This window comes from Myotis lucifugus, unplaced genomic scaffold, assembly GCF_000147115.1.
Source record: "Myotis lucifugus unplaced genomic scaffold, Myoluc2.0 scaffold_4059, whole genome shotgun sequence".
Taxonomy (NCBI): Eukaryota; Metazoa; Chordata; class Mammalia; order Chiroptera; family Vespertilionidae; genus Myotis; species Myotis lucifugus.
The window spans coordinates 1-13,229 of record NW_005875107.1 but is presented as its reverse complement, the minus strand read 5'-3'; the positions used below and the strand labels follow the sequence as shown (position 1 = coordinate 13,229).

The 13,229-nt window shown below is 59.3% G+C and overlaps 1 protein-coding gene across 1 annotated transcript; it reads left to right on the top strand.

The window, feature by feature from the left end:
* The first annotated feature begins 387 nt into the window (after positions 1–387).
* Positions 388–12,383, top strand: LOC102420766 (rho guanine nucleotide exchange factor 10-like protein). The gene is made up of 8 exons (XM_006108874.3): positions 388–486; positions 1,396–1,575; positions 2,540–2,656; positions 4,232–4,324; positions 5,059–5,232; positions 9,487–9,632; positions 11,443–11,457; positions 11,692–12,383. Exons 2-8 carry the CDS (start codon positions 1,420–1,422, stop codon positions 11,876–11,878), a joined length of 888 nt encoding a protein of 295 aa, XP_006108936.1. The 5' UTR covers positions 388–486; positions 1,396–1,419; the 3' UTR covers positions 11,879–12,383.
* Positions 12,384–13,229: the final 846 nt, after the last annotated feature.

The following is a 13,229-nucleotide window of genomic DNA, read 5'->3' as shown; positions in this document are numbered from 1 at the left end:
GCTACTGGAATCTAGGGGTAAGGGCCAGGGATGCTGCTAAGCATCTTACAGTGCACAGGACGGTCCACACAGTTACCTGGCCTTAAATGTCAATGCGGTTGAGAACTCTGCTCTGGGAACAGCTTGGGCACCTGGGGGTCGTCCAGGGCCCCCGCCCCATTCTGCAGACTGGGGAGCACGGGTGTTTCTCTGGGGAGCACGGGTGTTTCTCTGGGGGTGGGGGGCAGGGGCCCTGGAAGGAATTGCCAGGCCTCCAGGCCCATTGGTCCCAGGGAGGGATGGGTCCCTTAGTTGTCAGCTCCTCTGGGCACTGGGGCTCCTTTTCCCGTCACCTGGGTTCTGCGCACAGTAGGTGCTGCTCTGTGCCATGGTTGGTGCAGGCGCTGACCGAGCTCTCGGCCCGAGCAGGTGGTCCGGAGGCACATCCTGGGCTCCATCGTGCAGAGCGAAGGCAGCTACGTGGAGTCTTTGAAGCGGGTCCTCCAGGTACGACTCTGGGGCCCCTGGGAGAGGGGGGGGGGCCCGCAGGGACACCTGGCAGGGAGTGTAAGGGGAGGGGGCCAAAGGCCAGAACTTTTGTGGGGACAGCGGGACCTCCAAAGGGAGACATTAAGAATTCCGGATGCCTTGGTGTTCATGGGGGGCCTGCGTTTTCTGAAATAAAGTTGAGGTTCTGTGGAATGAGGGCTGTTCTGGAGAGTCCAGGGCATGGGGTCCTTTTCGTGCCTGAAAGGGACCGTGTCTTCCTCGCCCACCTCTCTGGGAGCCCCTGGGACAGGGCCGTGCCTTCCCGTCGGCCTGGAACCCCCAAGTTGGGGAGTAGGAGGCAGCCTCTCTGGCCATCAGATGCCCAGGGATTGCTAGATGGTCATGTGACTCGGTCCAGGTGTATCCACCTGGTCTGTCGTTTGCATTCCTGAAACGGTGAATCTGCTGGGATGTTGTGGGCTCTCGGAGTGAGGCCAACAGGGAAGAGTGTTGTCGGGGTGGGAGCCATACAGGGGAGCCCAGTCCCCGGACTTCAGGCAGGTAGAGATGAAGATGAAAACGCCTGTGTGCCTGACAAAGCTGGGGGTCAGGGGGGCTCCCCGGGACATCATCGCCTCTGCTCCATCAGACAGACTGGCTCAGGCTCGGGCAGAGCTGAACAGGGCCAGCCTGGCCTTGGGGGCTGACACCATGGAGCTCCTCCCAGCCCAGCTTAACACAGAAGTCAGGGGGTGGGCTGTGGGTGGGCACAGGGGGGCCAGGAGGCTTACATCATGGAGATCCTCCTAGAAGACAGGCGAGGGGGGAGGAGGGAGGGATACCTGCTCCCCCAACAGGAAGGCCCACGCCCGGCCCGCCGAGTTCTCGTTGGCCTTGGCCGGCTCACCCCGCCCGCCCGCCCCACAGGATTACCGCAACCCGCTGGTGGAGATGGAGCCCAAGGCGCTGAGCCTCCGCAAGTGCCAGGTGGTGTTCTTCCGCGTGAAGGAGATCCTGCACTGCCACTCCATGTTCCAGATCGCCCTGTCCTCCCGCGTGGCCGAGTGGGACGCCTCCGAGAAGATCGGGGACCTCTTCGTGGCTTCGGTAGGTGTCCCCAGACTCTCTCCCTGGCCCCCCCACCCAGGGGAAACCACAGCCTGCCTGGCCCTGTGGTCATGTGGGCCAGCCTCCTGCCTCTGCCTGCTCCCCCGTCCGAGTCAGTGGGGTCACAGGGTGGCGGGGCCTGAATCTGCCCTGTGGTCCAAGCCGGGGGTCGGCATGGCACCTTCCAGTGCCCGGTGTGGCCTTGGAGATGGCTGCCGGCGTGGTGCTGGGGGCCTCCAGGGGCCCGGCCGCTGGGGGCAACCACCGGGGGTCTGAAGGTCCCCTGCCGGGCACTCCCGGGTGACCACTGTTGGCGATGCTTAAACAGACCACGCCTGGGCCCCCGGAGGATGTCCCAGGGCGTCGGGGCCTCCTCAGCATGGATCACACTCCAGGAGACCTGGCCTGGCCTCCGCTCGGCTTGGCCATGTCCGGCAGCTCTAGGGCCCTCTCAGACCCAGGTCCCCTCTGGAATGAGGGGTGTGCCAGAAACCCCTGGGCCCCAGAGAGACCCAAGGAGCTAAGGAGGGTGAAGTCGGTGGAACCCCACTCCGACGCGTCTTAGATATTTGGGTTCTGCTAAAAGAGAAAGGATTGTTTAAAACCTGAGTGCTCAGCAGATCCGACACCTGGTCAGTGTGTCCCAGGAGTTTGGGGTCAGGAGCAGCCCCTGGGGGGTGAAGGGCCGGGGGGATTTTATTTTCTGGGGGTGTCACACCTTCATTTGTGGGCGGGGCTGCCGTGCTCTGGCAGGAGGAGCACCAGGCTGTCCTTGTCCCCGCCTCTCCTCCCTGTGACCTGGGATCTCCTGCCCTCTCTGAGCCCGGTCTCCTCCCCTCCCTGGGGTGACAGGTGTCCTGACCTCAGACTAGCTGAGATCCTCCAGGCGTCGTCAGAGCAGTTGAGGTGGCAGTGAGGGTGGGCGGGGTGTGACCCTCCCGTGCCACTCCCATGCCCGTTCCAGTTCTCCAAGTCCATGGTGCTCGACGTGTATAGCGACTACGTGAACAACTTCACCAACGCCATGTCCATCATCAAGAAGGCCTGTCTCACCAAGCCCGCTTTCCTCGAGTTCCTCAAGGTGGGCCTGGCGGTGGTCCGCAGCCCCCTCAACGGGCGCTGGCGGCTGGCGGCGGTGGGGCGGGAGGGCTTTTCAGGAGGGGGGACTTTGGCCCAGCTTCAGGTAGCACATCGCTTTGCGGGGGACACCTCTTTCCTTTGGGGCTCCCACAGTCCCATGGGAAGACAGGGGTTCCTCCTGCCCCCCAAAAGGAGGGGGATGATGAGTGACAGTTAGCCTCTTGGGATCCTGGCTTTGCCAGGCGGAAGGGGAGGCCTGTGACCTCTTGGGGATGGGTGAGATGATGGTGGGTCTGCCGTGGGGAGACCCAGCAGTGCCGGGGCCTGTACCTCTGGCGGGCTGGGCAGGGTGCCTCCAGGTAGAGCTCAGGGTGTCGCTGGGCTGTCCCTTTTCTTATTTAAAAAAATAGATTTTTATTAATTTCAGAGAGGAAGGGAGAGGGAGAGGGAGATAGAAACATCAATGATGAGAGAGACTCACTGATCGGGTGCCCCCTGCATACCCCCTACTGGGGACGGAGCCCACAGCCTGGGCATGTGCCCTGACCAGGAATCGAACCACAACCTCTTCCTTATTTGTAAAAGGGTGAGGAGAATTTCTCAAAGGGGTGTCTTGGGGTTCATGTGGGAGATTAGAGGTAAAAGGACCAAAGGCCTCATGTAGCTGTGGCCAGGCTCCCCCAGATTTCTTTGGGTGCTCAGTCAGGCGAGTCAGATGGAGGTCCTACCTGCAGGGAGCATGCCGCCCGGTGGGGGGTGCAGGTGAGCCAGGAGCCGGGCCTCAGCTGAGGAACCCAATGCCCTGGTCCAAGAGGGCGTCTGCCATGGGTCCTGGGGGTATGATGGGATTATAACAGGTGGAGATGGAGGAGGAGTGTAACAGGTGCAGGGTGGGGGCAAAGGTCAGAGGCAGGAGGATGGCGTCAGGTGAGCGTGTCTGGTTGGATCCCGGGAGCACTGCTGCTGGGGAGTCCCGGGAGAGGAGGCCCAGAGGCAGCTGTGTTCAGTGTGGGCGGCCCTGGACCTGCGGGACAGTGTGTTTCAGGCAGTGGGAGCTGCTGCGGAGCTTTGGGCCGGGGCAGAGGGACGTGGAGGCCAGTGGAGAGGCTGTGGCAGCAGCCTGGGTTACCAGGGACGAGGGCCAGGATCTAGGTGACAGGTGTGTGGATGGAGTGGTGGGAACAGATGCAAGAGAGAGGACAGTAAGACCCCCGTGCCCTCCCCTCATCCTGGCCAGGCCCGGCTGCTTTCGTTTAAGTGGAGGGAATGGTTGTCTTGGCTATTGTAGAGATACGACCGCTGCAATAAATTGCTGAATTTCCCAATTATGCTGTTAGTCAGAGACCTTAACATGACCGCTCTAGCTTCTCCAGGCTGAGGGGCTGTGTGGGGACCCCGTGGTGGCCGGGAGCCCTGGCCGCGGGACCAGAGACCCCCCTGGCTCTTCTCTCAGGCCCGAGGCTGAGCAGAGTCCTGGGCCCGGGGAGAGGAGCCCATCCCGGGCGGCGTCTGCAGCCGGGGGCGCGGGGGCCTCGCTGCAGAGGGTCAGCGAATGACCCCACCTCGTCTTCAACAGCGGCGGCAGGTGTGTAGCCCCGACCGCGTCACGCTCTACGGGCTGATGGTGAAGCCCATCCAGAGGTTCCCGCAGTTCATCCTCCTGCTTCAGGTACCACCGGGGCTCTGCAGCCACCTGCCTGCATGGTGCGCGCCTGGTGGGTGGGGGCTCTCATCTGTCATCTGCAGTCCCTGCATCCGCTGTGGACTGTGGGCGGGGCCTCTCCCCCTGCCCCGCCCGCCTGGCCCCTCCTACTTCACTCCTGGAGTGGAGCTGATCAGATTGGGAGCGAATTTCCCACCTCCCCATGTGGAATGCCGAGTGGCTGGTGGTGGCCCAGGATTCTGGAAGGGAATGAAGGCATGTGGAACCCAGGACCTGTGGGCTCTGGGCAGGAAGGAGATGCTCAGGGAATGAGCTGACCTGGGCCACTTCAGGCTTCACAGGAAGCAAGAGGCCCCCTCCCCGCGAGTCCTGCCCCACCCCATGCCCAGGGCCCGAGACCTTGGGGCATCTCTGTCACAGGTGAGCCTGGGCCCAGCTGGGAAGGAGGCTGCCAGCCGAGGGCCCAGCAGCGTCCTCCTTTCTGTCCTCAGAGCTGCCAGCTGGGGAGTGGCTGTCAGCATCGGTCATCAGGGATGGGTCCACATGCTTGTTATTTTTCCATTCATTCGCTGTTCCTTGAGCCATGCTCTATGCCAAGTCCCACCTGTCCTGGCTGCAAGCTGAGCCTTTCAGACCGGTCTCCAGGGTCTCTGTAGGGGTGTGGAGGCTGAGGCTCTGACCCCAGCCAGGGGGGTCTGCTAGGGTGGGGTTCTCAGCCCTGGCTCTCTCGGCCCTGGCAGGACATGCTGAAGAACACCCCCAGGGGCCACCCGGACAGGCTCTCGCTGCAGCTGGCCCTCACAGAGCTGGAGACGCTGGCCGAGAAGCTCAATGAGCAGAAGCGGCTCGCTGACCAGGTGGCCGAGATCCAGCAGCTGACCAAGAGCGTCAGCGACCGCAGCAGCCTCAACAAGGTGAGTGCCGGGGGCGCCCCACCTGCGTGCATGCCCTCACCTGTTCTGCAGCCTTGATCACCTCCCTGCCGTCTGACTGGTGGCCACCACCAGGTGGCAGTGTTCTCAGAGGGAGGGGCTTCCTGGCTTCTCTCTGCGCCCACAGACCTTACCTGGAGGATTAGTCTCACTGGACCCCCACATTCATTACTGTTCGTGTTACTTTAGGATAAAGGCTCATTTTGTTCATTCATGGAATTGCCGGTAAAGATATGGGAAATGGTAGCCTAATACTGTGCTTGAGCAAGCGGGCTCTGGAGTCAGAGTTCGGGGTTTGGATCCTGATTTTGCTACTGGTGTTCACTGTGTGGCCTCAGGGGAATCACACAACCTCTCTGAACCTCACTTGCTTCCACTGAAAGGAGAATTCAAAGGTGCCTGACCCCCAGGGGCAAATGAGGGAGTCAGAAAAACAGCAGGCCCAGAGTCCTTAATACAAAGGACTTAATACAAATAACATTATCAGTGTTTTTTTAAAAAAGAAGAAAGATGAAAAGTCCATGCTAGGTCTTGGGGTTGCAACTTAGGAATATTCTACACACCCCCCTCCTCCCCCAAAAAATCTTGAAGAACTTTCAAATAAGCCTGTAGAGACCCCTGTTTTTATTTTTTATTTTTATTTTTATTTTTTTTAATTATTTTTATTTTTTAATATATTTTACTGATTTTTTACAGAGAGGAAGGGAGAGAAACAGTTAGAAACATCGATGGGAGAGAAACACCGACCAGCTGCCTCCTGCACATCTCCCACGGGGGACGTGCCCGCAACCCAGGTACATGCCCTTGACCGGAATCGAACCCGGGACCTTTCAGTCCGCAGGCCGACGCTCCATCCACTGAGCCAAACCGGTTTTGGCGAGACCCCTGTTTTTAAAATACAAAGCCAGCCCGGCCGGTGTGGGTCAGGAGGTCATGGTTCGATTCCTGGTCAGGGCACATGCCCGGGTTGTGGGCTTGATCCCCAGTAGGGGGCGTGCAGGAGGCAGCCAATCAATGATGTTTCTCATCACTGATGTTTCTACCCCTCTCTCCCTCTCCCTTCCTCTCTGAAATCAATAAAAACATATAAAAATACAAAGCCAGTACAAAAAAAGTCACCTCCTAGAGCCACCTGTTGGTAGATGTCAGTCCTCTGTGTCCAAGTGGCATGTGACCTCAGCTGCCTGCAAGACCCCAGATCTGCACCCCAGCCTTCACCTTCCTTCACTTACCGGAGGGTAGAAGTTGGCCCAGATGGTTCAGGGTGAGGCGACCCCGCCCTGGGGCACAGTGGCAGGAACATGGGTCGTTCTTTGGGGAAGTGACTTTGTGCTGGGTCATGGGGAGATGTCCAGATCTTTTTTGGGGAAAACTGGGAGCCTTCTGGCTCTGTGGGCCCAAAAGCAGAACTAAGGCCAGTGAGATTTCAGCCACATGGTGAATGTCCTAATAGTACAGGAAGGGTTGTCAGGAAAACAGCCTTTTCCAGGCGGACTGCGACCTTACAGTATATAGTACTCTCTAACCCACATTTTTAAAAAAAATCTTTACCACAGCTTGAGTAACTGGGCTGGGACAAGACAACCTGCAGGGTCCCTTGCAATTCTAAGCATCAGGGGTCCTACATCTTGAGACTCTCCCACCAAATTCAGGCTGCACATGTGTTTTTGGATCCACACAGTAGTTAAAAAAAAATGGAATTAGTTGCCAACATTTGAAAATGGAGAGATATCCCGTAAAATTCAGACTTGAGGGTCTTCCTGAAGGATTGGAAGAGCTAGGAAACCTGTTGGTGTTGGGCAAGGAACTTCCTACATGGTAACAGTCACCTGAGCTGTGGCTTCCCACTCCCCGCAGCACCTCCCCCATCTTCCCAGTGAGGTTCCTGCTGGCCCCACAGGCATCTGGGGTTGCTTCACCTATTCCAGGAGGAAAGAGATGGGGGGAAAGATGGGTAGAAGACAGAGCCTCCTCCTGGGGGGACGTCCCCATCCCTGATTGATCAAGGTGGGCATGAAGGCTGGGCGTCATCCCCTGCCCGCTCCCTGCCTCTAGGCAGGACACCCTTATGGTAGCTAGTAACACCCAAGCCTTCTATCTTGGGATGTCTCTTGAGAAAAAGACTTCAGCCCATCCGTGGCCACCTATGCTGGTATTTAATGGGCTTTGCCCTTTGGAGTATCTTCTTCTGTCCTCTGCTTTAGCTCCTTTTCTGTAACTGGCAGGGTTTTTCTTGCCTCTGCTCACACACCTGTGCAGCCGCCGTGGGAAGAGATTATCGGGATAAGGAAGCCCTTTGCCGTAGCAGTTACTCGGGGAAGAGCCATCTCTTCTATTCTGCTCTGTCCCCCAGGGGGACCCGGGCAGTAAGGAGTGGTGGTCATTGGCTGGAGGTCAGGAAGACCTGTTGGTGTTGGGCAAGGAACTGTAGGCTCTGAGTCTGGTTCTCCACCTGTCATGTAGGGGGTGTCTTGCTAGGTGTGGATGTTGTGAAGAGTTTGGTGGCGGCCGCTGCCGTGCCTTCCCCCTGCCAGGGCCCCCTTGGGCAATCTCAGCTGGGCCAGTGGCTTTCCCCTGCCCCATCACCCAGGGGAAAGCGGAAATGAAACCGGGTGGGCCCCAAACGGAACTGTGCGGCTGTTTCATAATGTGCCTGCTCGGGACCCTCCGGGGGACGCTTGTGCAATATCAGTGTTTTCTTTAACTCTGCCTAAGGGCAGGGGGGTGGTTGCCAGAAGCCCAGGGGACTTTCCTCTTCCACGTTTTGGGTCACGGCACACTTGGCAGTCTCCCACGGGGCCCGCTGTCCTCAGGGTCCCAGGCCTGTCTCCTGAGCGGGGGTCAGCTTATTGGTAGAAGTAGTGGGAGGAGCTTGGCCCCAGCAGTTATGGGGGGAACCCGAGGAACCTCGAATCTTTTCCTTGTGTTCAGAGCAGCAGGTTCCCCCCTGACTCCGATGGCCCAGCCAGGAGCTGGAGGGACAGCGCACGTGGCCTGGCTCCACCCAAGCTGGGTCTCGGAGGTCTCTTCACCTCTGGGATCTCCGTTTCCTCCTCTGGGGATGGGCATGGCCTCGGCACTGCTGCACAAATGAAGTGAGAAGCGGAATACTTAGTGCTGAGCACCGTGGCCGGCGCACAGTGGGGTTTCGTACTGTTTGTTTGGGCTTCTCTGTCGACAGAGACATGTGGTTTTTTGGAGATTGACAGGCATTCTTTCCAGGAGAGGTTTGGGGGGCTCTGCCCTTCCCCTCGGGAGGGTGGGGAGGATGGGGAGGATGACTGTTGCCCTTGGAGTCATGGGTTTTGGGAATGAATTTTGCTGAACCCCTCCCCACTCCCCAATATCCCTATTAATAAAAAGATGTTTTCCCAGGGGGGCCCAGTGCTGGAGGGGGTTCTTGGTGTCCAGGCTGCGGAGAGGCCTGGGGCTTGAAGGTCCTTGGCCACCTCAGAGGGTCACCTCGTTGACCAGCAGACCTGCCCCGCCCTGTTGGGAGCCCTTCCAAGGGGCGAGAGTGGCCGAGGCTCAACAGGTCAGGGTACAGGGACTGGACCAACTTCCAGGCCAGGGGTCTCCCTGCGTGAAACCACACCCCTTCCTGGTGAGCTCGGTCACGACAGCAGCAGCGGGGACAGCTGCCATCTTTGCCGTGTCAGCTTCGTGGGTGCACCCCCTGAACTGTCACAGGGCCGGGGCGCAGAAGGGCCCGCGCTGGGTTCAATGCGCTGCTATCGCTGTCTTGTAATTCGTAGTAACTTTTGAACGAGGGGCACATTTCCATGTTGCTCTGGGCTTGGGAAGTTACGTAGCCACGTCTGCTCGTGCGTTACCTTGGTGACCTGAGCGGTGGAGATTGTTGCCCCACTTGACTGCTGAGGTGTGGGCAGGTGAAATGATCCCCCTGGATGGCTTCCCAGCTGGTGCTCGGGGAGCCGGGGCTGGGGTCCCTGGTGGTGCTGGTCGGGCGGGGTTGCCAGAGGGATGGGCTGCAATGGCTAGCTCACATGAGAGGGATGCTGGCTGCTGGGCCGGGTGGGTGGTCAGAGGACCCAGCCTGTGGCCCTCCCCAGGGCCTCCTGTCACCTGGAGGTGGAGGGCAAGGCCCTGCCTTCTCTGCCTCTCCCAGCCTCGGTCTCCTTTTGGCCGGAGAGCGCTGGGTCTTTGGCACGGTGATGTCTGTGTAACAGCCTGCGTGCTTCTTGGTGTTGACCTTGCCCTGTCCCCCTCCACCAGCTGTTGACCTCGGGCCAGAGGCAGCTGCTCCTCTGTGAGACGCTGACGGAGACGGTATACGGTGACCGCGGGCAGCTGATCAAGTCCAAGGAGCGCAGGGTCTTCCTGCTCAACGACATGCTGGTCTGCGCCAACATCAACTTCAAGTAAGCGGCTGGGGTACCTTGGGGACCTGCTCCTGTCCTCGGCTGGCCCCTCTGTGACAGGGTCTCTCCGCCGGCCCCTCTGTGACAGGGTCCCTCGGCCGGCCCCTCTGTGACAGGGTCCCTCGGCCGGCCCCTCTGTGACAGGGTCCCTCGGCCAGCCCCTCTGTGACAGGGTCCCTCGGCCGGCCCCTCTGTGTCAGGGTCCCTGGGCCGGCCCCTCTGTGGCAGGGTCCCTCGGCCGGCCCCTCTGTGACAGGGTCCTGGGGAGCTCAGCTTACGTTTCTGGTACCCCGGCTTCCTCTCCCATCCCTCCTGGCCTGCTCTGCCTCTGGTCCTGGAGCCAGGAAGCACCTGGAGAGGTCACGGGGGACCCCGGCCTTTGGGAGACAGCTGTCCATTGCACAGTGTGGTTGGTTCTGGTCACTGAACAGCCTCCTGAGTTTTGACCATTTTGAAATTCACGAGATTCTTCCTGTGTCCAGCTGCCCTACTTCCCATGGCTCTTCCTCCCACTGGACCTCAGTGTTTCTCACACGAGCCTGGGCCTGTCCCCCCACTGCCCAGAGCATCTTCTTCCGCAGGGGCCTGGGGTGCTGCTCTGGGGTCAGAGGTTGTAGAAATGCCCAGGGCCGGCTGCCAGGCTGTGCCCGGAGTAGTTGGAGCCCTGGATAGGGTGAGGGTGATTCTTTAGACTAGAATCTGCAGACTTGTGGCCCATGGGTTGCATTAGGCCTTCAGAAATCTTTTGTTTGGTTCACATAAGCCATTCACCCAAAGATGGAAACAATTGTTTTTCTTGAAAATGTGAAGATCCCACATTGCCCAGGGCACATGGGCCGGGTGCTGGTCACGTGTCTCCTCTACTGCTGTTCACTGTCCCATCAGCTGGTTTGCTCGCCTGTGTCCCTTGCTTGGCCTTGTAGGTGGTAGGGATGATGACCCTGAACCAAAGGAACTGCAGCTGGACCTCCCCAGCCGGGCTCCTCTCCGCTTGTGGAGGAAAATCTCTGCTCCCCAGTGTTTAACGCACTTTAAAAACACCCCAGACACACAGTGTGGCCACAATAGCTAAGACCCCAAGGGAAAGCAGCCACCGTGGTGGAATCCCAGCCTGACTCTCCCACCCCTGCCTGGAACCCCCATAGGGTCAGCATGCCCACGGAGCCTGGCTTGATGTCACACCCAGGGTCGGCGGTGCACCTGCCCGTGACCATAGCCAGGGTCATGGAGCAGAGTTGGGGATTGTCCATGGTTGCAGATTCATGCCTAGAAGGGGAGCCAGCAGGGTTGTTTGGGGACTTGGGCACTATTAACCCATCAGATATTTACTGAGCCCTTACTTTGTGCCAGTCCACAGGTAGGGAACTCGGGCAAGGAGGCCTGTGTCCCAGAGCAGAGCGGCAGCCAGCTTATGGCTGGGCTGACTCCCTCCCTCATGCCCGCTCTCCCACACTCTAATTTTTAAGTCCCGTTGATGTCCTAGGTACCATTCTGACCAACACCCTCTCTGCCCACCTGGCATGATGCGAAAATGAGATGGGGATGCTAGTGGCCCACTTTGGGGGGATCAGTCTGGGTGATTTGGGGTGAGTCCTGTGACCTGTCTGAGCATCAGTGTCCTCGTCCAGAATAATAAAGGCTTCCTACAGGGCTGTTGTGGGAATAGGAGACTGGAGGCCAGTGCCTGGCCCCGGAAGCAGGCCCTCCATGGGGTCCCCTTTGCCCACACCTGGCCAGCCCTCAGCAGTCATTCCCTGTAGAAATCACTCGGTAACAGTAACCATCTTTCCCTCCTTGTTTCTTTCCTCAGGCCTGCCAACCACAGGTAGGGGTTTGGGGGCTTTGGGGACACATGATTCTGGATCTGGGGCTGGGGGCTGGGCGCCTGGTGCTTTTGCCTCAGCGACGGCTCCCTGCCCTGCCCGGCTTGATTTTGGCCTGAAGTGTTGTGCTGGGCGGTGAGGTGCCTGGCTGAGCTGATGTGCTGAGAAGGGGCATCTGGGCTGGCCCGGGGCTGGGGTGCTGCTGGCTCTCCAGGCCTCCGTCTCTGTCCCTGCAGGGGCCAGCTGGAGATCAGCAGCCTGGTGCCCCTGGGGCCCAAGTACGTGGTGAAGTGGAACACGGCGCTGCCCCAGGTGCAGGTGGTGGAGGTGGGCCAGGAGGGGCGGCTCCTACGACAAGGACAACGTGCTCATCCAGCACGCCGGCGCCAAGAAGTCCTCTGCCTCGGGCCAGGCTCAGAGTGAGTACCGCCCGCTGCTGCCCGGGGAGCACCTGCTCAGGCTCCAGGGCCCATCCGGGGGCCCCCAGGCCACTGGGCCACTGGGCCCAGAGCTCTTGCTGGTTTACAGCCCCACAAACCCACACCCACACCCCAACCTCTGTGAGTACACGCACATCCCACAGCCACACCTGCACACACTGGACAGGCGCTCCCGGCCCTGCCCACTCCAGCCCCACGTGCCCTCGCACACACGTGTGCACACACGTGCCTGCACAGGCAATGACTTTGAGTCAGGAAGCGTGACTTCCAGTCCCGCCTGGGCATTGCCTGCCTCCCTGAGTGATGTGGGCAGGTGTCACCTCCTCTCTGTGCCTCAGTTTGTCCCTCCGGACAGCCAGGGTCTCAGGTGACACTAATCCTGCCCCTACACCCTCAGGGACCAGGTTAGGGCTTCCTGGCTCTGCTGGGTCCTCCTTCCCCTGTCCTGACCATCCGCAGGCTTGTTTCTGTCTACTTGCCTTTACTCATCGAGCTCAGGTAGCCCTTCCTGAGGAAGCCTGTTTAAATTCCTTGGGACTGGACCAGGTTCTGCCTCCTGGCCCCCACCCTCCCCATGCTCTCAAGGCCGGTGCATTGGCTGCCCGGAGCTGGTTCCAGGGGGTGTTAACAGCCGTTTGCTGAATGAATGAAGGGTGCTGAACCGCAGAGCCAGCAGAAAGGAGCACTGAGCCGGAAGCACCTTCCACGGATTGGGAGAGCGCTTGGCTGCACTCCCTTCCCCCACCGGCCAGGCTCGGCTCAGGCTCTGGGCTCTGTCCATCGCCTGACCCTGGAGGTTGCCTCATGGGGCTGTTGCCGATTCTGGAAACAGGGCGATTGCATCATTTACTCTTGCCCTTGGAGGGCTGGCCGGACAGCTGCGCCCATGTCCAGATGCTGCGTTTCTTCCCCCTGGTCTGGGAGGCGGGCAGGGCTGCCTGTGCAGCAGCCCCTGGGAGGGGCTCCGGAGCCACCTGCAGCCCCAGATCTCCTCCCCCTCCCACCCCCCGACTCTGCCCTCACTCTGGGACTTCCTTCAACCACTGTGCTGTCTGTACTTTGTTCCTGAGATGACAGTCATATGCTGCCAGACCCCCTTTAAGGGGAAAAAGAAATTCTCGTTGAACCCCAGTTGGCCGTGAATGATTTTTTATTATATTGTTATTCAAATGTGTGCAAATCTAAGACTAGGTATAATTGACGCCTTATGCTCAGACCCCTTGAACAACCATAAAACCAAAACAAAAATCACAAATGAGATAAAAATGAAGCTACAAAACCATAAAATTCAAATGAACAGCATTAATGTCAGGGGATGGGTGATGTTGTTTTGC